This window comes from Corylus avellana, chromosome 2 (assembly GCF_965113065.1).
Source record: "Corylus avellana chromosome 2, dhCorAvel1.hap1.2, whole genome shotgun sequence".
NCBI classification, from domain to species: Eukaryota; Viridiplantae; Streptophyta; class Magnoliopsida; order Fagales; family Betulaceae; genus Corylus; species Corylus avellana.
The window spans coordinates 3,792,521-3,819,912 of NC_142491.1; the positions used below are offsets into that span (position 1 = coordinate 3,792,521).

Sequence of the window (27,392 nt, forward strand, 5' to 3'; positions counted from 1 at the left end):
TTTTTTTCGCTATTTTAATTTAGTTATTTAGTTTTCAATTTTGACAATTAACTCAGTTTTTCCCATGTCTTAAATTGTTCTTTTATGGACTTGTCATGTTAACAATGCACCATGTGAGACTCGTCAATGCATGTTATGTTATCCAAAAAAGAGAACTAAAAGGGGATAGTTGGACCACTCCTTAAGTGGTGGTGGTGGTGTTGGTGGTGGTTTGAGGTTGTGGGGGACCATCCTCACCCTCCCACCTCTTTTAATCCCCACCCTTTTTAGTTTTTAAACTCAAGTGGTGAGCAAGTGGCAGACCAACATAATGAATGTTACATTATGTTGTTGGCAAGTTGTGCAATGGCAGCTGCCCTTTCAGGTAATTCAACATGAAAGGAATGGATTTAGCATTTGAAATTAAAACTAAACCCTAGAAAAACAACAGCATTTACAGCACCTAAGCCTAATTCGAAAGGAATCATGACCGATTGTGACTGCCAAGAATGATGAAGAGCAGTCAGAATTTTGGGATGCTCAAAAAGGAAGAGAATTTGTCTGTCTTACCCAAATGATCCTGAATCTGATGCTGCAGAAAATCAAATTGAGTTTAATGATTATGATTTGGATTTTTGTATAATTTAATGGTAAATGGACGGTGTTTGTAAAAAGTTATACGGTTCCCATTCTTTATTCTTTTATTGTGATTGGGTCATAATCTCACCAAATTGAAACTTTCAACTATTTTTGTCTGATTAAGAAAAATTTAATCTTCTTCACATTGTCATTTTTTGGTAGTTTAAGAGAAACATTGTCGCAATTAAAAGTTTAAGATGAACATTGTCAATCGAGTGGTAGTTTGAGAGTACTTACCGACCTTGACTTTATATACACCGTTAAATGCGCCAACAAAAAATTATATGCGGATTTATACTCAATGAGCCTTAGATTTTACACCCACCGTTTTATTCATTTTAGCTTTACATAGGATTAGGAAGGGGCAAACCATTGTCCAAAGATTCGTGTTCATGGGGTGGGGCCATACATGCCCTACTACTCTTTTTTTCCCCTACTATTTTTTTGTTTTTGTTTTTTCTTATCCTTCTATTCACCCTTTTTCCCTAGCTGACTTTAGAGATAAGTATCATCTTCTCTACTTTACCAAAAACTCTATAAACACAATCAACTGCAACTTATTTACACTTATACGCATGCATATATGTCTATATATAAAAACATATATGTACATCTATATGGAGAGAGAGAGAGAGAGAGAGAGAACAAAATATACGATTTGAAGGTCCTATATGCATGGAAGCCAAATGGGAAGTAAAGAAATAGCAGTGTTTCTCATATTCTTCTCCTACCTTCATGTTTTCGCAATTTCTTCCCCTCTTCAGATGGCCTTGCCTTCTTCAGGTACTTTTGAGTTACTTTTAGCCCTCGTTTGTGTTACAAGTTCATTTCTCCCCTTCTAAGTTTTTTGTGCCTCTAATTTGGGTCTCAAATTTGACCCTGCAATTCTTCACATCCTTGCTTCTCAATTTTTTCTTTTTTTAATTATTATTTTTTTAAAAAAAAAAAATTATAGAAGCTAACCCAAATCCCTCACATGGAGAGATTGCAAGGACATGGTGATCCCCAAAACACAAGAGAAACTATTCAAATTTAAAGTAAAAAGATAATGACCTCAAACCCTTTAGTTTATACTTTGGAAAAGTCCCAAGGTACCAAGGGAATCAAGGAGAAAATGGTGCCTGCCTTTGTCTTTTTTGGTTAAAGAGGGATTCTTACGAGGCACTTTGTTTATTTCTTATCTTGAATGGAAACCTTTATATTATGCCAAAAGGATTGAGGTCTTGAATTTTAGAGGCAAATCCTTCACTTCATCCTGCTATTTTAAAATGAACAATTTCTTCTTAGGTCATAACATTAGAGAAACTTTGAATCTCTGAAACTGCAACAAATTCTTGTCTCCACTTCTTATATTGCCTCTGCATAAAATTCCCGACTTATGACAAGGAATCAATATTTTACTTTGAACCATCCTCAAGAGGTAGTTCAATCGGCTGGGATCACGCCTAATAAAACGGAGGTCATTAGTTCGAATCCCCCTCCCCCTCTTGTGCGGACATGTCAAATATATATATATATATATATATATATTACTTTGAACCACTATTCAATAGCAACTGTTGAGACAGTTGTCAACCCTAGTAGCGACTTGATTCCTAAGCTTGTTAAGAGTAAAAATTGATCAGTGATAAAAGGCCGCAAAATGGGGGTGTTGTGGCCATTCCACCTCTGATGCCTAAGTTAGAATTGTATAGAATGAGAGTAAATAATAATAGAGTAATGATAATGAAAAATGAGAGTAGTAGAGATAGGGTGTCCTTGATATTGTGGTGTGCTGCTCCTATAAATGGACCTTGAGAGTGACAGTCAAGACTCTCACTTACTTTCCTCATATATTGGTAACCACCCTTAGAAAGTGGGATGTAGTTGTTTTGATAATATATTCTGTTGGAGCTATTTCGGCGGTATTGAGTTTATTGAGAGGATCGAGGTGGAGTATCCTTGAGTTGATTGTGTGTAAGTCATTGTGGGACTCTTACTTGACTTCCTTGATCTTTGGGAATGGTTGCTCAATGGATATTTCCCCTGATAATCTCTAAGAGGTTGTGTGGCGATTTCCAGATGTAATTGGACTCTATTTGACAAGATTGAGTTTGTTAAGCCAAGATTGAGTTTGTTGAGCCAAGATTTGGCTTCCCCTACTATTGGACATGTACGATCTTATGTCTAACTGCACGATTCTGAGGTGGATCGGTAACCGTTGGCTTCCCCTGCTTAGGGCTTTTGATTATAAAGATTTCACAAGCCCTTTACTGATGTGCCTTATAAGCCATGGGTTTTCATTCATAGTGGACCTCAATTTCGGCTTTTGTAAAGGGAAAAGTATTTTGTCTCACCAGTACCCCGCCATTTCCTTAGGTCACAGTGGTTGCCTAATGGGAATTAATTTCTTTTCTTCGCACCAGTAATGTTACCATTGTCTTTTGCAATTCTTGTATATATTTATTTGAATTCGATCCAAGCATGTTCCACCAAAGTCAAGAAAAATTATCGCACTAATTACTCTGTAATTGATTTTGATTTTGGGAGAAGAGTTTTTGCGTTTGGTGCTAGAAGGCCCAAGAAGATACCTCGTACACAATCCGAAGATGTTGATTTGGTATGTAGGCATACTCATGCACTATTTGAGTAGTATGAGGTTTAAAACATAAGTCCATAGGTATCTATATGGATGCATGTATGAGTGGATGTCTGCATGAATGGATGCATGATCAGATGTATGAATGAATGTATATATGTATGTATGTATGTATGTACGCATGGCTTAATATGTCGCGGAAGTAAAGAGCGAATAATCATAGGAAAAAGTAAAGAGTAGCAATTAATATGCCATGCATCCATTTTTGAACTTGAGGAGACGAGTTTGGGTGTCTGATCCAAGCAGGTCAAAGGCGATACAGCGGGTCCAAGGCAATACAGCGGGTCCAATGTGATACAACATGCACAATCCGACGATGGCGTTTTAGTAAGTGGGCATATTACCGACACCTTTGAAGATTGTGATTTGTACTTTGGTAAGTAGGCTACCCGACACTGTTTTGATTAGTTGTATAGAGGGGTACCATCTCTTGGGATGTGATATACCCCTATCAACCCAGGCAGGATGTTGGCCTTTTACCTTTCCGTCGTGCAATGCGAATGGAGGCGTTTTCGTGTTGGTGGGCTACCCAGACACCGTTTTAACTAGGTGTGTAAAGGAGTACAGCTTTTGTGAACGGGATATACCTTTACCAACCCGGGTGGGATGTTGACTCTTCACCTTTGTTATATCATGCATGTGGAGATTTGTTTTTGTAGGTGGGCTACCCAGACACTGTTTTAATTAACCGCGTAAAGGAATTCCTTTACTGGCCCAAGCAAGATGTTGGCTCTCACCTTTAAAGTGGCAATTTTTTGGTAGGAGTGCATAATGTAGAGCGCCTTTAAAGTGGCGATTTTTCCTGCAAAATGGTCCCGATGGTACCATGGATCCTCTAACGCTCATGTTGGCTCGTGTTTACATGGGGTTGACAATACGTTAGCCAATTTTTAAAGAAACAACGTTAGAAAATGTATAACAACAAATAAATGGTAGCAAAACCTAAAGTAGATGTTGGGGAGAAGTAGGGATCGGAAATTTGAAGAAAAAAAAAAGAACTCGTTGATGAGGCCGCCGAATTTGGCAAGTGTCCGCTTGATTTAGTAGTTGTCTGACGGGCTTAGCGGTCCGCTGGGCTAGGTAGGTGTCTGGATTATGTAATGCTTCCTTTAGCAGTTGACTAGTTAGCACTTTTATTGGATGTGCCTTTCGATCTTCCTTGATAAGAACGGAGCTTACGGTTGTGGCTAAAGACGCCAAATAAACATATAGTGGTTCACCTGGTTCTACATTACTGAGGAGCGGGGTATGCTACGAAACGATTTTCTGCCCTGCGAGACCGAATGTCTCTTTCTGGTCATCGGCTCTCCCCCCTTTCCGAAGATTTTTCTTTCTTTGCTTGCTCTGCAAATGCTTTTATTGTTTCCTCCGCATTGATAAATTTAGCTTTCGCCATGAGTTCTTCCAAATGTTGTAGTGGCTTGCGAGCTGCCTTTGCCATAAATGGGCTATGAGGCCATATCCCTCCCAAAAGGAATGGGGGTACCACCCTCTCGTCTAGGTCGTCGACAGTGAGTTCTACCAGTTGAATCGAGCCATATAACTTTTTAATGACTCATTCGACTCCTGTTTTACTGTTAGTAAATATGTCGCCGGCCTACGACGTCGACGATTTCCAATAAAATGGGAAAGGAAACTTTTACATAGCTCAGCAAAAGTCCCAATGGACTGCGGTTGCAGACTGCCGAACCAACGTCTGGCTACTCCCTTGAGAGTGAGCAGGAAGGCTCAGCAAATGATCGCATCTGATGAGGCCTATAACACGATGTGAGCTCGGTAAGTCTCTAAATGGTATGCTGGGTCTTTGCTCTCGTCATAACAGTCCAGGTGCGACAGCTTGAACTTGGGGGCAGATTGGCCTCGGCTACCTTTTTGGTGAACGGTAAGTCTGTTCCGCGGAAACTGTCGCTTGTAGGGTTGTGAGAACCATTCAATTGTTGAGATATATTCATCAGTTCAGCTTGGATAGCGTCCACTCTAGCATCTGTCGACTCAGTTTTTCCCTTGCCTCTAGGCAACTTGGATAGCGTCCACTCTAGCGTCTGTCGACTCAGTTTTTCCCTTGCTTCCAGGTAGCTTTTTAGGTTTGTTTGGATGTCTCAAGTTGATATTCTGCATCCGATGAGTCTTTCTCCCTGTGCTAATTCTCGAAACTCCTTTGCAACAGCAACTCCATTGTTTCTAAAATGTGTCCAAGCTGGAACTCCAACGTCCCTAGGTGCATGTCAGTTGGCAAGTGCGGCCCAAAGACGAAGGGTGTTGTTGGAGTTTCAGCAGTTTCGGCGACATTTGCATCATTTTGGTTGGTGTTCTTTGGCTGGAGGGGAGGAACATTGGCCATGTTGAGGGTATCTTCGATTTGGCCTTGAGATCTCGTGGCTACCATTCGTGACCTTGTCTTGTTTGAACTTTGGATCATTTAAATGATCCTCGTTTCCCACAGAAGGCGCCAACTGTTGAGACAGTTGTCAACCCTGGTAGTGACTTAATTTCAAAGCTTGCTAAGAGTAAAAATTGACCAGTGATGGAAGGCCGCAAAATAGGGGGTGTGGCGGTTGTTCCACCTCTGATGCCTAAATTAAAATTGTATAAAATGAGAGTAAATAATAATAGAGTAATGATAATGAAAAATGAGAGTAGTAGAGGTAGAGTGTCCTTGATATTGTGGTGTGTTGTTCCTTTTATAGATAGAGCTTGAGAGTGAGAGTCCTCGGAGGACTCTCACTTGAGAAAGTGGGATCTAGTTGTTTTGATAATATATTCTGTTGGAGCTATTTCGGTGGGATTGAGATTGTTGAGAGAATCGAGGTGGAGTATCCTTGAGTTGACTCAGTGTGTGAGTCATTGTGGGACTCTTACTTGACTTCCTTGATCTTTGGGAATGGTTGCTCAATGGATATTTCCTACGATAATCTCTGGAAAGGTTGTATGGCGATTTCTAGATGTACCTAGACTATTTGGCAAGATTGTGTTTGTTGAGCCAAGATTGGGTTTGTTGAGCCAAGATTGGGCTTCTCCTATTATTGGACTTGTACGATCTTATGTCTAACCGCACGATTCTGAGGTGGATCTGGCGATAACCGTTGACTTCCCCTTCTTAGGGCTCTTGATTATAAAGATTTCACAAGGCCTTTACTGATGTGCCTTATAAGCCATGGGCTTTCATTCATAGTGGGCCTCGGTTTTGGGCTTTTGTGAGGGAAGAAGTAATAGAGACAATTAAAGAAGGTAATTAGAAGTGGTTAATTAAGATGATGTTTTAAGGTTCCAACACACACTCAACATAAAATAGTGGCATAAAATAAAAACGAACCTTATTCCCACTGGATCATTAAATTTCTAATGCATGTGCATGATAAGTCACTCTGCCACTTCTGTTAATTTTGACAAACTCATGGAATATTGTCTACAGGGGTGATAGAAATATTGTTCTTTAACTATTATGTAATCACCATCAAAATTTCAATGTACGTAAAACATTCACAAAAGCTTATTTTCACTAATACGTCATCCAAATTATATAACAATTATATGTAACAATCTACTAAATAATATTTACTCTAATAGGAGTGAAACCCTAGAAGAGAGTCAGTTCAATATTTGGTTTTATAATATGGTTGATTTGGTTTTGGCTAGAAGAATTCTGCAAAGCCATCAACTTAAGATTGGATTGCTTAATCTAACGCCAACATTTAACTCAACTAGATACTGTAAACCAGTCAACCAAGCAAACAACCTCAAAATTTTATATCAGAATGCATTTTCTTAAGCTTGAAGCACACAACTGACACAAGAGCCTTGCCTCTCCATTATGCCACTCACCTTTTCCAAATGTACCCTCCTAATATTGCATTTTGCAGATTCTTCGCAGGAAAGTCACTTGGGAGAAAAAAATGTACCTCGGCATGGCAGCAAGATTGGACATGCCTTCGGACATGGAAATGGTGGACATGTTAATGGTGGTCGAGTCACTGGCGCTGGTGAGAATGGAAATAATGGCGGCTCCCGTTCACCTAATGGACAAGGAGGTACAGCATTTATCCCGGTATATGCAGCAGGTGCTGCCAATAACCACCATCATCAACATGGCTCTGGCAACAGCAACCGGAACTCCATAGGAGTTTCAATCTTAATCTTGGTTGCAGCCACCTTGGCTTCTCTTATCACTCATTTGTACTACTAGTACAATAAATTATGTTGCTTCTAACTTTCTGTTGTAAGCTTACTTCTTATTAAATGATGCTTTGCTGTAAATATCGGTTACTCTGCTTTATGTATTGAATTTGGTTAGTGTTTATGCTTCATGTGTTTAAAAAAGTAAGCAGGCAGAGTCTGATGCATGCATTATTTGCATTTGCCTTGTTTAGATTAATGCTTTATGTTGAACGAAGATCAGGATGTTTACCAGATTATTGTAAACATATGAATCCAAAGAGAAGAAAAAACACACAAACGAAAAAGAAGAAGTGATTTTTGGGAGGGTGAGGTCATGGGTTCAAGTTCTACCGGGTGGATAGTATAAAGTGAAAAATGTAAATAGTAGGACCAGGAGTTCTTCAGCTTTCTGCTATATTATTGTTTAGAAATTTAAGGTCTTGTCATACTCTCACTCAGTCATATGAAGCAGTGTTTAGGCGAATGGAACATTCTTTCTTCAATTAGTATCATCTATGGTCAGAAAAATGACCTAGAACAATTTCTTTCTAACTGCATCAGTTACAGCAATTGGAATGACTTCGTTTAAGGGTACTATGACTCAGAGAGGATACTGCATTCAAACCAAATATTGAATCTCAAGGCCCATGAAATCAAATAGGGAAGTTTTTGTCACCATAACAAAGTGATGCATGTAAAAATAATACGACAAGAAACTCTCACTAATCTTTCAATCGTATTACTCAATCCATTTGCCACTTCGTTAGTGTAAATCTAGCAAGCCTGGAATCCCCCATCTACCATCTTTATATAAGCTATGAGTGAAGTCCCAAGTGAAGAGCATAATCTTATGATTATCTAACTGAGAATTCAAGAAGATAAGTTATTGGAACTCACAAAAGATTGTCACAAGTTAGAAATAAGTGAGTTGCTCAAGTTTGCGAGCCTGGAAAAACTTGCAGCGTCCTTTACCACTTGATTCAATTTCTTCACTCTTCCTCTTGGATGTAGTGAAACCAACATTGCTTAATTTCAATTGCCGCTTGCCATTACCACTACTGGAACCATCTTCATCTGTTTTATCAGATTCCCTACAGACAAATCCACACAACCAAAATCAATTGACTGAGAGAAAGACCAGAGTGGGGGAAGGGGGTGTGAGGATGGTTGGTGATAAACTGCACATAAATTGCATCATTACATAATCAACGAATGTCTTAAGTTACAGAGGAGCATCCCTCTTCAATGGAAGTGGTTCTAATTTTCTATTAATTTGGATTTTGTCATGAAAAGACGAGAAAAATAAAAAATAAAAAAAGAATCCACCGGCTAGTTCAAAACGTGGCCCTTGAAGTCTCATATAATCCACAACAGAATTCATCATGAAATTGATTTTGACCCAAAAAAAGACTTCCCTAAAGTCTTCTTATTGAACATTAAAGTTGACGCTTTATAGAGATAGCTGGTGCCCCAAATAAAATCCCCAGTACCCCAAAAAACAAAGCCCCTCCATAGTGTTATGAACCACGTGATCCTTTTTTCTATCAATGAAAAGTTCTTTATCGCTGAACCTTTTCTAAATTAGAGTACCTTTCTTCTTCTTTTTTCGCAAACACTTCTAACAGCATGAACTGAAAATTTACTTGCACAATCAGAGAATTTGAGAATAGAAAAGTGATGCAGTAAACCAAACAAATCTGATCTTGTAGAGAATTTCCAGCGGATTATTGAAATCAGGTCAATAAGAAAGCTCATAAAGAAATAAAGAAAAACAAGCTATTGATTAAAAGAGCAAACAACAAACTCTAGCATTCGTGCTTACTGCATTAAAAAGGAAAGTGAAGTTGAAGATATTATAAATTAAAAAAAAAAAAAAAAAATCATTCGAGTATCAAATCAAGTACTCCAATACTCTCAAGTCAATGCTATTCGCCACCAATAGATGATAAGTTTGCTCATATCCCAAGTTAACTCCACTGACCGAAACAGTATTCCCCAGAACAGTATTGACTATTGTTGGAATTTTGGAAAGGTACTTATGTAACTCAAGCCTAGTTAACCAGCTCCAGACATAGAACTAACCAAACAGACAGACACTGGACTGCTTTGTAGACAAAGGAATTATGCAGGCAATCGGATCACAATCAATGTAATTTAAGAATCCAATAATATTCTTCACCAATTTCTGTCATCATTTCTAGGTGAACAGAGTTTTCCTCTAAACCAGATTAGAAGAAATTCCTTTAACCTATTCTATAAAAATGACATGTGTCGCTTTTCATGTGAGAAACACATGTTTTTTTAAATAACATGTGAGAAGCACATGCTTTTTGAATAAAATTTCTTCAAACTTTATCCTTATAACTAAAAAAAACATGTGCTTCTCACATGTAGAGGACATATAGCATTTTTATAGAATAGGTTGAAGGAATTTCCTCCAACCCAGTTTGAAGGAATTTCCTCCAACCTAGTTTGAAGGAAAACTATGTCCGTATTATAATACATTTGGCATTCTATGTCTTTAAACTTCCTGCATGCTATTATCTTTGACATCTCGTCTTATGTTTACTATTAACTTTTTTAGTAGCATGTTACTTTTCCACTGCTTGTTCTGACTATTCTGCTTCATGTTGGACCTATATAGCAAAAAAATTTCTCTAGCCTAGGGTTTGTTTAGGAAAAAATAAGCTCTGACCAAACTGTATATGGCTTCCTACCTAAGTACATCAATAAAATCTGAACAACACATCTTTTGGAATTATTTACAGTTAAAACTGTAATATCCCAGCCTTACATTGGTCTAACCTAGTCAAATGGATCAAAAGAAGTCAACATGATTAATAAAAAATTTTCAAAGAAGCTGCATGAGCATAAAAACTAAGTTGAAAAAGTGCCGCACATCCAGAGGTAATTTGCCCCGGATTGCTCAAAAAATGTAAAAGGGGAATTATTTATAATTTCTGATTTCTATACCCTAATCCTTGGAGACAAAGGACAAACTCTAGCCTATTTCAATCTTCTATATGGCCATGCACCCCTATAGCCTCACATTCCTTGACTTTTTTCTCAAAAATCAAGAGAACACATCAAGCCCCCACCTCCCTAAGGAAATCACATAATCCCCTAGTCCTTGAGAAAATTTTATTTTCTCACATCCTCTCACCCAATCGCCCTAGCAGCACCTCAAGGACAAGTTCTTCCATCAATCCTCAACTTTTGTTTGTACGTTTCACATCTCTACACCTATTTTGATAACTTTTATGAAAAGTTTAGTTTTCATTAGACTATGTTTAAATCTTAAAATTTGCATGAATTCTTGTAAATAATATGATATAGGTTGAATGAACCAACATTTTTATATTGATTGCATGCATATAAGCATCTTAGAAACACATCCACGCTACTAATTTGATCATGTTTTCAATCGTTCAAATCAATTCTATGATAAACTACCTGAATTGCATATGAGTGCAATGACTTATCGTTCTAGATTCATGAAAATAGATTTCAAACCCATGTATAGAATCGGCTATGGTAGGAATTCCCTTCTCACATGTTTCAACTTCATGTTTTCAATTCCTATATTGCATAGTTGTTGTATAAATCCTTAAATTTTAAAAAATAGTTTTCAAAAACTGATTTTTGGGATGATTTAGGGTTCTGGGAAACTCCAAAGACTTATAAACTAGTCTTAAGGTCTTCAAAAGATGAGTTTTAATTATACAAATCAATTTGCATCAATCTATACATCTTTCAGAATCATGTAGCATCAAACGTTTTCAATAATCATGCATTGTGTTCTGATTGAATTAAATTTCATAAAGATGTTTTAAGATGTTCTTAATTGATCCATATTGACTTAGGTTAAGGGTCCCAAGAAGCATTAGTGCTAATTGGGCCCAAGCTAGTTAATAGTAGTAAGCCAAGTTAGAGCTTTTAAGCCTATTAGTCCTGAACTAGTTAGACGAAGACTCTAATGGGCCAACCAATCTTGGTGTTTCCCCTAATTAGAAGTTTCAAAAAAAATTTGAGTTTCTGGAAGTTTTCAAACAAAACAAAAACAAAGAGAGAGAGAGAGAGAGAGAGATGTTTTTTAATCTTAAACCTAAGGTGTATTTTAAGAAAAGTTATTCAAGGGAGAAGAACCAAGAAGGGTCTTTAATTCGGACTAACTTCCGACTAGGGTTAAGACAACTAGACCTATATCAGTTAAGGTTGACATAGTTGGGTCTTGTGACTCAGGTTCTAGTTAGGGTCAGCTTACATTCAGAGAAGAGGTAAGCAGTTATCCCTTGCCCCTCCTAAAGCTACATTTTTTTTTTTTTTTTGAGTAAGGCTATGATTTTATTATGCATTTGATTTATTATGAGAAGTTATGCTTTATTACTCTTTATGCTTTAATGATTATGATTATTATGTGTTAAGTTAAATTTTATTTCATGAAAAAGTTTTACTTGGATTGCAAGTGTTTTGATGTTACTTGAACATGTGATAAGAAAGACGGTTTATGAAAGAAAAAGGAAAACCCTCTATTTCATATTGCCCCAGTTTATGAGATAAAGTTCAAGAAAAGTATAGAAAGAAAGTATTGGACATATGAATAGGTGGAAATTTTTTTTATAAGTACATAATGGCCTAAGAAAAGAAAGAAGTGAGATACCAATGCTAGGACAGAGTGCACTGCACTAAAGGACGTTGAGAAGGTGTAAACATACTAAATTGTCAAACTAAGTGCACCCAGTTATGCAGCTGGCATCCGGTACGTCCAAGGCCATGAAACGTTGCCATGAGCCAAGGCTCGCACAAGCGTCACATATAGGGCATAACAAATATGTATAGGCCAAAGCAAAGTAACGTCTAGTATGAAGAAAGAGATTTTTAAGAAAAGAAAAAATATTATAAGCTAAGTTTTTTTTCTTGATAAGTAATGTTCTATGTCAAAAAGTGCAAATTTAAAAGGGCGCAATCTTGTTACACAAGAAGCATAACAAAGAGTGCCTAAGAGCACCCAAAAAAGACCCTACACTCACAAGGAGCAAGCACCCACAAGAAACCCAAACAGACCCACCAAAACGACCCTAAAAAGCAAACACCCACAAGGGCAACATCCAAATAGAAAAACACGAAAGGAAAAAGGCTACAACACAAAATTCATGTCCTTAGTTGCGAAATCCCTAAATCCCTCATCACCACCTGCATCAACTCTGGCTGCATCAATGCAGACCCCTTAACTGCACCCTTGAAAAACTTAGCTTATAATATTATAAGCTAAGTTTTTCAAGTGAAATGTTTTGGAAATACTCTTTTCAAAGCTAAAGAATGTTTTCAAATAGTATGGTTTACTCAACCAATTTCAAATTGGCTGGGGATCATTACTTACTGAGTTTGTGCTCATTTGTTTTGTTTTTCTGTTTTCAGGTCAGGAAGATGAGCAGTAGGTGGCTGGAATAGCAGGGTAGCATAGATGGGATTAGAATAAGTCATCATGACAATATTTGTAAAAGTCTCATTTTTAATAAGTGCACTGTGCTCACAAAAGAAAAATTACTATTGTCAAACTCAGTCCATTTTTGTCAAACTTTAGACCTTTTGTTTCCACACTTTGAATTTTACCAAGTGTTTTAATTAATAACTCATGCATATTTTTTTTTTTTTTGTAAGTAAAGATTTATAAATCAAAAGGGCAGAGAGGCACAACCCTAGTACACCGGGAGTATACAAGAGAGCGACTAAGAAGAAGAAAAAGAAGAAGAGAACATAAAAGAAAATCATGGAAACTGATCACTAAAGGCGCTAGCCAACCAGCAGTCCAAGTGAAAAAGGTGTACAAGAAGAAATGGATAAAGTCCTCAATATTTTTAGTCGAGTCCTCGAAACATCTAGCATTTCTCTCGTTCCAAATGCACCACATGAGGCAAAGAGGAACCATCTTCCACACAACAGAGCTACATGTTGTTATTGTATAGTTAGTTGTGCTTTGTGTGTTCTAATTTATGACCTTTGCATCTCTAAGGTTTTAGTAGTTAACAAACTTAGCCCTCTCGGATTTGTGGTGTTACAATAACAACATTAGACGGCCTGTAATAGTTTATATATATATATATATATACACACAAATAATTGGCCCCAAGGAGAAAGCATTAGATAGGCTGTAATAGTACCCGTAGCTTCATGTATGCTCTAGATTATAGGCAACCATGCAGTTACAATGCATAGGGACATTGAAAAGTAGACCATACATGATAAGCCCATGCTCAGGATGAAATTATACTAAAAAAATGAGAAAGAAATTATCGAGAGAATATGCGATGAGGACTGACCATAAGACTTCAACAATGTCCTTGAAGTAGGGAGTGCATGTACCCCAACTAAAACGGACCAATGATGGGAATCCAAAAACCAAGTGTTTGTGATGTTCCAACCAGGCCTTGGTTCCGGGATCTACACAAATAAAAAGATAATCGTATTCCTCAAAATACAATTACCATCCAATATTTACAAACTGACAACATGTTCAAAAGATAATGAAGCACTTTTCACCTCCAGGGTATCCAGAACCAAAGTTCCTGTGCATGTTATCTGCTGTTTCATCAAGCACCCATTCCCGCAAGGCTCTATCTCTTGTGACCTGCATGCTTGAATGAAAGATAAAATTAGAAGTGGTCTGTATAAATTAAATGGGAAGTAATAAGGAGAAGGGGGAGTTAACAACCTTTGCAACTATGCTCGCTCCACTGACAACTGGAAAAAGACTGTCGGCCTTCTTTGCAACCACAAATTTGATAGCGGGAAACCTCTCAGATAGTTTTATTCTGTACTTCTCAGCATCACCCACTGTATCCACATAAACCTGAAATATAGGTATCTTTAGATTTTCCCCTTTTACCATAACATCATTTAACTGTGTTGAGCTCCCACAAAGTTCGATAACTGAGTGTGTCACAAAATATCCTGTTTTCTTCCAGGCTAGATATGTTCAGAAATTTGTAATTCTTTGCTACTTTTGTCTCAGATTTGCAGTTTAAAAGTACTTGAAGGAGAAAGAGAAGCTGCTCTTGAAGTCCTGAGGCAACAATAAAGAAGGCCAACCACCAATAGCATTTTTGACAATCTCCCAGATAAGTAAGCACCATGCTCGATCCATGTGATGGGGTTGTGAAGATTCATTTTGTATAAAAGTGCAAGATCTATGATTCTTTACTTTTTTTTTTTTTTTCTTTTTCTTTTTGATAATTATGGTGAATAATGCTAGTGTATCTATCTTTCGAATGAAGACAAATCCACTTCTTTTATTCACTTATTGCTAGCTTTGAGAACCACATTAATCAAAATGTATAAGCAAATTCTAGATTAATAAAAAAACAATTTAAAGCCTGCACACTGCTGCCTAGGTATTTGACCTTTGATATTTCAAAAAATGGATTTTTTTTTCCCAATTCTACATAAATTCTTTTGTATTCTATCATTTTTTTTTTCCTTTCCTAATGTATATATATCTATCAATTATATAATAAAAAAATCTGGTTACCCGGATTTCTAAATGCCTATAACCAGTACCGCAACCGGCCTAGGCAGTTATCTGGTTATCTGGTTAGTAGTTATTTAGCGGTTAATAACCGCCCCACTTGTACACCCCTAGCACTTAACACATTGATGCTAGTAAGGGGAAAAAAGGACTAGCAACCCTATGGTTAAGTGGGTAATACACTTTGCACCTCGATGCGAGGAAGGGGGGAGAAAAGACTAGCAACCCAGCAGTTAAGTAGGGATGATACGCTTAACAAAACCAGGCAGTTAAGTGGGGTTGATACACTTAGCAACCCAATGTTAGAAAGGAGGAGAAAATAACTAGCACACCTGGTGATTAAGCAGGGATGATACGCTTTAGAAAAATAAAGAAGTTATTCAATGATTATGTTCTATATACATGCCTATGAATGAATTTTTTTTTATTATTATTTATTTTGATAAGTACCTATGAATGATTATTATATGTAGCATGTTGTGATTTAATTGCTATTTTACATTACCACATGTTATCAACTGTTTTATGTACATTATATTATGAGTATGAAGCTATGGAACACTAAGAAAAGAAAATGCAAAGGAAAATTTGTAGTTTTGTTTTTACTGTTATGAAAAGTCTCCCTCTAGGACATACAAAACAAAGAAAGAAGTGATTCAATGATTACGTTCTATATACATGCATGTGAATGATTATTATATGTAGCACGTTATGATTTAAGAGAAACTCTAGCAGTAGCTAAATATAGCCATTATGAGCCCTTTTTCGTCTCCAGCAAATTAGCTCCAGATGAGGTAAAATGCAATTTTTGACTTCTTGCTATTCACTGTAGCACAATGTTCAATTTTTTTTCATCTTCTCTCTCTCTCTCTCTATCCCTCAATGGCTCCCTCTCTCTCCCTCACTTTCCCTTCTTTTCCATCACCTTCTCAACAAAACAATGCCATCTGCCCATGATTGTTTCTCACTGTTCATTGCCAAATCGGGAGCTCCATCTAAACGACGCCATATGCCCATGATTCTTGCTACATTGATTTTTTTGTATGCTGAATGGTTGGTACTTGACACGTATTGTGCAACACTAGCAGTAGAGTCTCACGACACGTATGGTGCAACACTAGCAATAGAGTCTCACGACACGTATGGTGCAACACTCGAATTGCAACACAAGGAAATTCATTGATCACATATATGGCTTTGTGTTTGTTTGTTTAATGAGGTTGTTTGTGTTGGTTTTGGCTTATTTGCTTTTTATTTTCTAGAGCTGTGCAAGTTTGAGATGTTTGGCGGTCTTCTTGTTTTGTTGCGTTGCTGGTTTTCCAGGCAATGTGGTTGGCTCCCCCAGGCCCTTTGTATTTTTTTAGTTTCTTTAAAACTAAATTACTTTAAAAAATAAAAAATAAAAAATAAAAAAGCTTCAGTGTAGAATAACTGGATAATTTCAATGATTTCAATAACTTGTGTAGATAGTCAATGCACAATTCTGTCAATGTGGAAATTCAAGATTTTGATTGAGTGTTGGCAAGAATATAATAAAAAAAATGAATGGCAATAATATTTAAAAGCAAGTAGAGAAGATAATAGAAAATCTATTGGAGTGTGTATAGAAAAACAATAACTAAAGTCGAGTTTTACTTTTTCAATAGCTAATTTGGCTACTATTGTTGGAGATGCTCTAACTGCTATTTTACATTATCACATGTTATCAACTATTTTGGTGTACATATTATGTGTATGAAGCTATGGAACACTAAGGGTTCGTTTGGTATACGGAATGACTATTCCATTAGAAAAATGAATAGCTATTACCAGGAATGGAAGAAGGTGAAATGGAACAACTATTCCTATTCCTTAGTTTGGTGACAACACATATGGTCTTACTGGAATGGAATGAAAATTACTAAAATATTCAATTTTTTTTTTTAAAAAAAATTATAAAATAAAATTAAAAAAAGCTAAAAAGGAGTGAAATGTGGGTGGCTGGCCACCCATATCAGAACCCTAGGGGTGGTCGAACCACCCCCAAAGCCCCTCACGGTGGACCCCGAGGTTCTCCAATTGGATGTTTGACACTCATTCTCGGTGATGACAAACTGATCGGAATTTCACCAGAAAGTTTGTTATATGACAAGTTCAATGAGTTGAGAGCTGGAAAATAAACAAGACTTGCTGGAATGTTATTGAAAAGTGAATTCCTGAAAAGGTTTATGACAGTCAAGGAAACACACGAGCCTAATGAGACCAGTATAAACCCAAAAAACATGTTACCATCTAAATAAAAAGTGTTTAGTTTCTTCAATCCATCGATTGTTGCTGGGATTTGATCGAAAAATTGATTTGAACTTGGCTTCATTGAGACTGACAATGAAGCTTCAGAAATTGTCAAGGGTAATTCACAAGAGAAGCGATTATTAGCAAGAAGTAATTGTGCAATAGATTTTGCTTTTCCGATAAAGGATGACAGGGGACCTTCAAAATTATTCATAGAAAAATCAATTATGGATAAGTTGGGCAAGCTCCATATCCCTGCCGGAACAACACTAGAGAGGGAATTGTTGTTTATATGAAAATAATAATAATAATAATAATAATATGAGTTTTGTTTTGGAAAACACTAGAGAGGAATAGATATTCCTTTCCTTTTTAAGAGGAATAGGTATTCCTTTTCGTAAGAGAATAGTTATTCCCATTGGAATAGCTATTCTTTGGAATGGTGTGATACCAAAGGAATAGCCATTATATTCAATGGGTCTATGTCTATTCCGCAAACCAAACGAGCCCTGGAAAAGAAATTGCAAGGAAAAATTTGTAGTTTTGGCTATACTATTATGAAAAGACTCTCTAAGACGTACAATTTACAAAACCACTACAGCAATTTGATAAAAAAGTTTTTATAAAAACTATGCATCTACTTTTAGAAACATTGTGATCTTAGAACCCGCTTGTCAAAAGAAAGAGAAATTTTTAAAAAGAGGGCTTACATCACATGCAAAGAACAATTGGTTTATTTATACTTGCTGAGCCATGGACTCACACATCCACTTGTAAAGTTGTTAAATTTTACAAATGTAGGATGTCAAAGAGGACCTGTATGCGAGTCTGAATTACTAACCAGGAAATCAGCAGAATGCCTCAGCTTTTGTTGGGCTGGTTTTTGACAAAGCAGTGTTAGTGTTAAATGCCTTGTGCGGCAATCTTTTGTACTTACACAAAGACAAAGTTGGGATTTTGTAATGACTCAGTTATGTAAAAAATGGTAATTCATTCTAGAGCTCTGGTATGTTACTATGTTTCTTGATATGTGAATTTGTGGTATGTTACTATGTTTCTTGACAAGTGAGTTTGTGGTTTCAAAAATAAGAAAATAATAAAATAAAAAAGAAGAATACATTAAATCTTCCGATGCAAGTGCAAAAGAAAGTAGTACCGCCATGTAGAATAAGAGTTTATTCCACTTATGAATGAAATTAAAGTCGGGGAGTTACATACACCAACCATTCCCTGTTTGCTAGTGTTAGAAGAGTTATTAGGGTTATTGTAACATAGAATACAAAGACCAAAATACCCATATAACATATTAACCCTAATACACTCTTCTAACAGCTAGAAATTAGGAACATATCCATATTTCATTCAATACACATCGATTTTAAATTAATTAAAATGTATTAAGCAACAATGAATCTCACATAAGTTGCAAAGGCGTTTACCTCAGTTAGAAGAACGCCCATGTTTAGTACCCTCCTAACGAGGCCAATCGCAGAGTCATGTGATATTTCATTAAGGTTTATCTTATTTCTGTTGACAAACAAACAAAAGAAATCAATAGAAACAACAAACTATTAGAAACAGCAAATGATAGATTCTTATGATCTTTACTAACTTCTTTAGCATTTTGGCTGAGAGCTCCTTTGGATCTATGACATCAACAGCCCATCCAATTGATTCATCAGACTTTAGATTTTCAAATAATTCCTCCCTCTTTTCTTCTTTTAGTGTCTTTGAATCTGCAGATAACAAAACAGATAATCTAATCATTGAGTGGGAGATGTGATTTCTGAAACCATATTGAACGGGCAAGCAGCTCATAACTGCCATTGTCAACTAACTTCAGACTTTGAAGTACAAAGGTATAAGTCAAAAGTTCTCGGAGCCAGTTTTTCTCCCCATATGGTAGTACCACAGAGGAGCTGATAACAAGACCCTTCCAGGTTGATCTGATGTTAACATAGTTAATTTTGTACATCACTACGAAAACAATAAACGGTGTATATGATTCAAGCGTTAATAAAAAGAAAAAAAAAAGTATGTCAGTGGCTTTCCACAAGAACATGGAAAAAATGAAGCCTATAATTAGCCTTGCAAATTGCAAACATCAGGTTTCTTGTTGTGAAGGAAGTGCAAGTCAGGTGAAAAACAAATAATGCCTTAAACCGATTGTTGATGACAGTGTACCTAAAATCGAAGACAACCAAGACAATTCGAAAGCAATAAACTTCAAGCTATATATCACATTCCGTCTTGCAATAAACTTCAAGCTATATATCGCAGGTTAAGTGATAGTTTGTGAAGTTGGAGGGGACAGTTGGGTAATCGTCTTGTGTTGCACATATGGAGGATAGTTCCATTGTGTGTCAAGTGGTGTCTTTGGCCAAAAGCGGAATGCGCGAAGTTTTGATGACCACAAGAATGGCCTGCTCGAGTTGAAGAAGTTGGAGCTACAAACTCTGTATTCATGGAGAGTGGCATGGCAAATTTCGCCTGTTTCTACTTTTTTCTGAGATTCTAGATTTATGTCCTTTGTCTACATATTAGGGGTTCTCTTGTATACTTCTTGTGTATTTAGGTTGCGCCCCTCTGCGCATAGTTTGAATATACATTATTTATCAAAAAAATGAGGAAACTTCACCTGTCAATGTGCAACCTTATCACAACGCACACTTCCAAAAGAACGAGATCGAGAGGCAAGTTTCAAAATTACTCGCTTCAGGATTAATAAGACCAAGCACCAGCCATTTTTCTTCCCCAATCCTACCAATAAAGAAGAAGGATGGATCATGGCAATTTTGCACTGATTATCTCACTTTGAATGAGGTAACAATCAAAGATCGTCTTCCAATTCCTATGGTTGATAATATGTTAGATGAATTGCATGGTGCTAATTACTTTAAAAGTTACTTGCAGGCCGAGTATCACCAAATGCGAGTTCATCCTAATGATATTCACAAAACTGCCTTTCAATTTTGCTAATGTGGAGCATTTGGAGAGAAAGAAATCAACGTCCTTTCAAGGACCACGAATCTAATGTGCTGCAACTAAAATCATTCTTCTTGAGTGGGGTGATTGTTTCTCTTATATACTTTTTGTGTACATAAGCTTTTCTTTCTAATAAATTATTATTCATTAAAAAAAAAGCAACCCACAGAGGCCATTACGAGTACTTAGTCATGCCATTTGGACAGTGCAATGCTCCATCTACATTCCAAGTGGCCATGAATTCGATATTTAGGCCTTACTTGAGGAAATTTATCCTCGTCTTCTTAGACGATATTTTGGTGCATATCCTGTCATGGGAGTCTCATATTGATCATATTAAGCAAGCCTTCTAAATGTTCTTTTGGAAAAACGAAGTTGGAGTATGGACACATAATTTCCTCTCAAGGAGTTCGGGTTGATCCTAAAAGAATAGGAGCCATGCAAGAGTGGCCAAGGCCAACTAATGTTACTGAGCTCTGCAATTCTTGGGGCTAAAGGGATATTACCGCAAATTTCGGCAGCATTATGGAACCATTGCTGCACCTCTTACCAACATGTTAAGAAGGGTGAATGGACACCAAAGACAATAGCAGCCTTCGAGTCTTTAAAACAAGCTAACCCCTCCCGTTTTGGCCCCGCCAAATTTTTCTGAGACATTTGTGGTAAAGATGGATGCTTCAAACAATGGAATATGGGCAGTGTTGAGTCAGCAGGGCCAGCCAATTGCACTCATGAGTAAGGCTTTGGGTGTTTCAAAACGAGTATGGTCTATTTTTGCAAAAGAGATGCTAGCAATAATAGAGGCAGTAAGAACATGGCGATCCTCTTTGATTGGAAGGAAATTCATCATATGCACTAATCAACGCAACCTTAAGTACTTCCTGGAGCAAAAACCAATACACAGAGCAACAATGATGGGTTACAAAACCATTAGGATATGAGTACGACATCTTGCACAAACCTGGAAGACAAAACTCTGCTACAGACTCACTTTCCCAAAAAACTGTACTCCGATTCTGCAGGCTATCTCATCTCCACGAATGGAGTTATGGGAGAATTTGCAGGCGGCCAACAAAACTGAACCATATTTTGTGGAGCTGATACAGAGTTACAAGAGGAATCAGCACAGATGCAGAATTTCTCTCAACGAGATGGCCATTTATTCTTTAAAGGGCAGTTTGTTATCAACCCAACCTGTAGCCTTAAATCCACCCTTCTTCAAGAGTTTCATAATTCCAAAATAGGTGGACATTTATGGGTCTTATGCACATTCAAGAGGCTTTCACAAGTGCTTGATTGGCTAGCTATGAAGAAGGATGTAGAAACAAATGTATCCTCTTGTGAAGTTTGTCAAAAAATAAGAATGATTGTCGGTCACCCGCGGGATTACTCCAACCATTTCCTGTGCCGTTACGAGTGTGGGAAGATATCTCTCTTGACTTCATTGATGGCCTTCCTTACTCTGCCAGAAAAAACTCCATTATGGTGGCAGCGAATTGTTTGACAGTATATGCCCACTTCGTTGCATTGGCACATCCATACTTGACTAAAAGAGTAGTAGAATTATTTGTCGAACATGTGGCTCAACTGCATGATATATCAAGGTCAGTCGTGACTGATTGGGACCCCATTTTCATCAGCACTTTCTAGCATGAATTCCTTAAACTTCAAGGCACTCAACCCCGGATGAGTTCAGCATACCACCCACAGTCCGATGGGCAAACCAAAGTCATTAACCGTTGTCTTGAGCAGTATCTTGGTGCTTTTCAAGTCAAAAACTGCAATAACGGAATCACTTTCTAGCTTGGGCAGAAATTTGGTATAACACCACTTATCATTCGTCAACAGGTTTCACCCCATTCCAAGCTCCTTATGGAAGACCACCACCAACAATCACCAATTACTTTGAAGGATGATATGTGGTAGCTGAAATGGATAAGGTGCTGCAAAACCATTATGCAGTGCTCAAGCAATTAAAGCAAAATCTGATTCAAGCCAACAATAGGATGATGCAGTACACATATACTTAGAGGCGAGCGCAACTTGACATAGAAGATTACGTTTATTTGAAGCTTCCCCCTTACTGCCAAAATACTGTTTTTCGTCGTGCTCATCAGAAACTAGCCAGAAAGTTTTTTAGAACATTTCAATTCATTGAGAAAATTGGGAACATAGCTTATAAGTTGGTGCTACCAAATGAATCTAAAGTACCTCTTGTGTTTCTTGTGTTGCTGCTTAAGCGCAAGATAGGAGAGGTGTTTGTCTGTTCTGTTCTTCCTTCATTGATGATGGTGTTCCACAGATTAAACCATTAAGAGCATGTTGGGATTGCATTGGGAAATAAAGCTTTTAAAGCAAAAAATAACTTTTTAGAAAGAAAAAAGAAAAAAAATTTATTTTTAAATTTTTCCCAAAAGTGTGTTTTGGCAAAGAAATATTTTTGAAGTTTTTTTACCAAACAGGCTAGCTTCTTGTTTTGCACAACTTTTTAGATACTAAAAGTACTTTTTAAGCTCCTTAACCCAATCCAAAACAAACTCAAAGTATCCATGAGAGGGGCCAAATATGTGACTGAAGCTTTGGTGCACTGGAAGAAATTTCCAGTTGAAGATGCTACTTGGGAAGAGGTAAAGCAATTGTGTCATCAATTTCCATCTTTGAACATCGAGAAGAAGGTTCTGCGGAAGGGAGAGCGAATGATAGACCTAGAAGACTAAGGAAGCCTAATCCGAAATATATGATGTTAGAAAAGGAGCAGTGTCAGGCTGTTGGGACTACAGGACGGAGGTGCAGTAGAAATTGTGCAGTAGGAGTTGGCTGTTGTAGAGTTGAAGAAATGCAATAGAAGTAGTTGCTGCTGAAGTTTAATTCTATTAAGGAGTGGCTTATATTTGTAAAAGATTTCTTGAATGAAAAGTAGAGGAATTTGCTAACCAAACACCTGTGGTTTAACTCCAGCCTTAACTGGAGTTGCTATGTTATTTTCCATTATTCTTGCAGAACTGGTATTGGGTTGAATCATTTTCTTTTTTTCTTTTTTTGTAATGTATCTTCAGCTTAATATAATGAGCGCATATCAAAGACCCATCAAACATAACAAACTCTCTCCCTCCCATAAAAACACGAAAAACTCTCTGGAATCTTACACATTCCGTCAATCAGAGGTCATCATAATTCCAAGCTCCAAACTCCAAAGAGACAGATAAAAAGAAGAAAAATAAATGAAAAAATAAAATAAAATAAAAAGCAGAGCCTAATCACAAATCGAACGGAAACCCATATAAGAAGACAGTTAGAAATGAGTGCAGAAAAGGATTTGAAGAAGCTGAACCTGCGAAGTTCAAGGAGGAAAGAGTTTTCTGATACGAGCGGGCACAGTACAAGCAGCCGTACACCATCGGTCCTGAAAAAAAAACAAAAAAAAAAAAAAAATTTGAGAAACCAGAAAATGAAAAAGAGAAAATTGAGAAAAACAAAAAAGGACCTAGAACAGGGCCTCTGCCAGCTTCATCAATGCCCATAATGCAAGGCTTGGACGCCCATTTGGGAAGAGGATCCTCCGATCCCATTCTCTTCTCGTCTCTTTGGGTCGCCACGCAGGCAGTCCCTCTCAAAAAAGGCCTTTTTCGCTTTCCCGCCACAAAAAGCAGCTTCCGTTTTAGGTATGGGATTTGTGTTTTCGGCTTTTGGGCGTTCGGATTCGGCGGGAGCTTCTTCCGATCCCATTCTCTACTCTAGTTTAACGGATCATAATAGCATTTAACATCATAGTAAATAAAATTGTCATCCTTATCTTATTTACATAAGTGTTTACACTAACGGAATTCGTTAAATTAGTAGATAAAGTTTGACAATTGACGGTAGTGATTAAATTATTTTTTACCTCAGGAACCTCAGAGTTTATTTTAATACTACAGAGAGCTCATTGTAAATCAATCAGGACATAGTTTTCTTCCAAACTGAGTTAAAGGAACTTCTTCCAAACTACTTTATAAAAATTACATGTGTCTATTTTTTTAATAACATGTGAGATACACATGAGTTTTTAGTAAAATTTATTTCAACTTTTTCTCTTTTATTAAAAAAATATGTGCATCTCATATGTTCAAATGACACATGTCATTTTTATAAATTGAGTTAGAGAAAATTTCTCTAACTAAATTTGAAAGAAAACTCTGTTCAATCAAATAAACCACATAGACGGATTTTGTATTTTTAGTAAAGTTCATTTTTCTTTATATATATATATATATATATATATATATAATGTAGTTTTATGAAGAATATATTATGGTTTAATTTAATCATTACAATTTTGGAACTACAATTAAGTTCTCAAATAATTTAAAGAGCCACAATTATATTCTTCTATTTAAAATAGAAGAAAACAAATTGAAAACTTAAAAAAATTAATTAAATTAATGCGTGTTAGCCACATTAGCTTACACAAGAAATTAATACGATACATGAGTAATATGACCAATTTTGTGAGTTATACTGACAAAGGTTGCTCCTAAAGGGTCCCTTTTTTTCCTTTTTCTTTTATTTTGTTGTTCTATGGACATAATTATATTTTTATGTTGTTTTTGTTATGTATTTGATAAAAAAATGAACTGAAATCTCATATTTAAAATGACCTTAAACTTGGTGTCCAAATTATAAATTCGGAAAACCAGAGTTTTAAAGTCAAAATCCAGAAAAACATAATTTTCCTTTTAAACACTTAAAATAATATTATTACAAAATTAAAGTTTTTCTTTTTTTTTTTTTGACATGTCCACACAAGAGGATGAGGGAGATTCGAACTAGTGACCTGCATTTCATAAGGCGTGCTTCTTAGCCGATTAAGCTACCTCTCGAGGACTAAAATAAAAGATAGTATATGAATGTATATGGGCTTGTGTAAATTAAGACTAATTTAAGCGGATTGGGATGAAGGATTATTAATAATTGAGTTTGTTGGGTCATGGATTAGCTACATAGAGCCCAACAGGCTGTCCAAACCCATTTAATGCACGAGACCCATTTACTCAAAGCCCAAATGAGAAACAGCTCGCCAATGAGTCTGGGACGTTTCTAACTCGTTAAACAAGCTTGTATGAATCGCCACAACATTATCTTTACCAAACAATGCCGGATCACACCATTCGAATTTTGAATGCCTTAAGATCATGAAACAACACATATTGATCAACGCTGGGCAGCGAATAAAGATGTGAGGCTAGAATCCAACGGGTGGTAATCATCCCCAGATGCCTATAAAAGGGAAGCTCCAGTTCATTATTAGGTAAATGAAAATTCTCTCTGAGTTCTGATTGTGTTTATTGTTTATCTTTAAACCTTTCACTGACTTAGGCATCGGAGTTATTCCCGCCGACACAACACCAACAGCTTTGATCCCGTTACTCTCTTTTCTCAGCAGTAAGCTCGGATACCGGAGTACACTTGGACACAGTAACAAACTCAGACACAGCAAAGAACCCGATCAATCCTCGGACAACGTGCTAGAACCCCTTTTGGTACTTAACTGGAATGGGCCTTATTTTAGGCTTTTTCTCGACTTTCTTGAGCTCTGTTGGAGATGGACCTTTAAATGAGAGGAGTGATAGAAACCCAACTATTTTGCTTAACTTATGTTCAACTTTTACCTTCTTTTTTAATTTTTTTTCTTAAAAAAAAAAACAAAAAAAAACAAAATTGAAAATGAAAAAAAAAATGTCAAAAAATGGCATTATTATGAAGAAAAATACAATTTTTTATTTTTTTTAAAAATACCAAATAAAAGAATGACAAAAATGGATATTATTGCTTCAAACATTTTTTCATTTTCGATTTTGTTTTTCCTAGAAAAAAATTAAAAAAGAAGACAAAAGTTGGACAAATTAAGCAAAATAGTTGAGCCTTTAACATTTCTCTTTAAATGAAGCGAGTCACGTATCTTGAATTCTGTCATATGATACGGAATGAGACCTTTTTGTGCATTTGTAGCATTTTAATTAACTTACCTTTTTCTCCTTTCACAACGTTTTTCTGGACGCATTTAAAAAAAAAAAAAAAAAAAAAACGTTTTTCTGGACAAGATAGTCGTCGAACCTCAACCTCCGCCTTGAAAGTAATTTCAAACTTGTCAATATAGTATTGATACAAGGTACTTGTTTGATTGATATTTTTCTTTTCATTTTTTATAAAAATAAAAAATAAAATAAAAACATTAATCGAAAATGTCTAGTCTAACTCCGAGCTCTAAATCTACACTGCCTACAAGAAGAAAGAAGAACAAAGAATGATTAGAGTGGCCTGCCAGTAGCTCAATGGAGAGTCATTTCATTGCCTAAGTTGGAGAGAGACTTTGAGAGAGAAAGTAACCTAAAAAAAATGTTTGGATATAATAGAATGAGCGTACCTCTCAATGATGCTCTCATCTCACCCCCTCTTTTTTTATATAGTGTCTTTCACGCATCGTTGTTTAGAGGAGAGGTTCGGGGCTTAATAAAATTTGATTCAGTGACCCCCACTTCCTTAGCTCATGTTTCTATCACACTATAGTTGTAACAAAATGTCAATAATTTAGCTAGCAATGTGGAAGCAACTCCAATTGGTGCTCACCATAGTATCAAGCAGCTTGGTTGGCTCGATATAGCTGTTGACGGGCCAACTAGCGATTTCTTGTTGGTGTTGGGCATGACTTAAGTACATATATCAAAGGTGGGCCGATCCAACTTAATAAATAACTCAAAATACCAAATATCTATAACTATTTTCACTTTTATGTCATATGGGAATACTTTTTCACACAAAAAGTATAATTTAAAATGCATTAACAAACCAAACTTATATTTACCTTTTTCTAATTACCACTTCATACGTAATGTTTTAATTTTACAATGTCCTCTAAATCAATCATTGGGGTGCAATGTATTATTTTGCACCCAAAATAACAAAAATAAATCTACCATTTCCTAAATTTTTAGTATTTTGTTTTTCATTTTTTCAGATTTTTTCCTTTTTCCTTTTTTTTTTTTTTTTTTTTAACTTTTTTCGTTTTTGTCATTTTCGACTCTTTTTTGGGCACAGGAAGAAAAAAAAAATTGCAATCCAATGTTATATTTGAAAGATAATTAAAATATGATAAAAACATTGTAAATAGAATGGTAATTAAAGGAGATGATCAATATAGTTAAGAATATAGAGTTGGTTCTG

General features: G+C 36.4%; 2 protein-coding genes across 2 annotated transcripts; one reads left to right on the forward strand and one right to left on the reverse strand.

Moving 5' to 3' along the window:
• The first annotated feature begins 1,178 nt into the window (after positions 1-1,178).
• On the forward strand, positions 1,179-7,553 carry LOC132167371 (uncharacterized). The gene is made up of 2 exons (XM_059578323.2): positions 1,179-1,401; positions 7,117-7,553. Exons 1-2 carry the CDS (start codon positions 1,290-1,292, stop codon positions 7,437-7,439), a joined length of 435 nt encoding a protein of 144 aa, XP_059434306.2. The 5' UTR covers positions 1,179-1,289; the 3' UTR covers positions 7,440-7,553.
• A 553-nt stretch (positions 7,554-8,106) lies between these two features.
• LOC132189357 (Polynucleotidyl transferase, ribonuclease H-like superfamily protein) lies at positions 8,107-23,935 on the reverse strand. The gene is made up of 8 exons (XM_059604072.2): positions 23,677-23,935; positions 23,524-23,595; positions 18,820-18,943; positions 18,647-18,734; positions 14,124-14,261; positions 13,952-14,039; positions 13,732-13,852; positions 8,107-8,502 (listed from the first exon to the last, which is right to left on the reverse strand). The coding sequence occupies exons 1-8, from the start codon at positions 23,759-23,761 to the stop codon at positions 8,325-8,327; spliced, it is 894 nt and encodes a 297-aa protein (XP_059460055.2). The 5' UTR covers positions 23,762-23,935; the 3' UTR covers positions 8,107-8,324.
• Between the last annotated feature and the right edge of the window lie 3,457 nt (positions 23,936-27,392).

Bases quoted from the DNA above. Each gene is read 5' to 3' on its own strand.
- LOC132167371 (XM_059578323.2), top strand. From the start codon at position 1,290: ATGCATGGAAGCCAAATGGGAAGTAAAGAAATAGCAGTGTTTCTCATA. The intron at 1,402-7,116 runs GTACTTTTGAGT...TGCATTTTGCAG, and splicing joins GATGGCCTTGCCTTCTTCAG to ATTCTTCGCAGGAAAGTCAC.
- LOC132189357 (XM_059604072.2), bottom strand. From the start codon at position 23,761: ATGGGATCGGAGGATCCTCTTCCCAAATGGGCGTCCAAGCCTTGCATT. The intron at 13,853-13,951 runs GTGAAAAGTGCT...TTATTTGTGTAG, and splicing joins TGGTTCTGGATACCCTGGAG to ATCCCGGAACCAAGGCCTGG. The intron at 8,503-13,731 runs GTCAGTCCTCAT...ATTTGTCTGTAG, and splicing joins GACATTGTTGAAGTCTTATG to GGAATCTGATAAAACAGATG.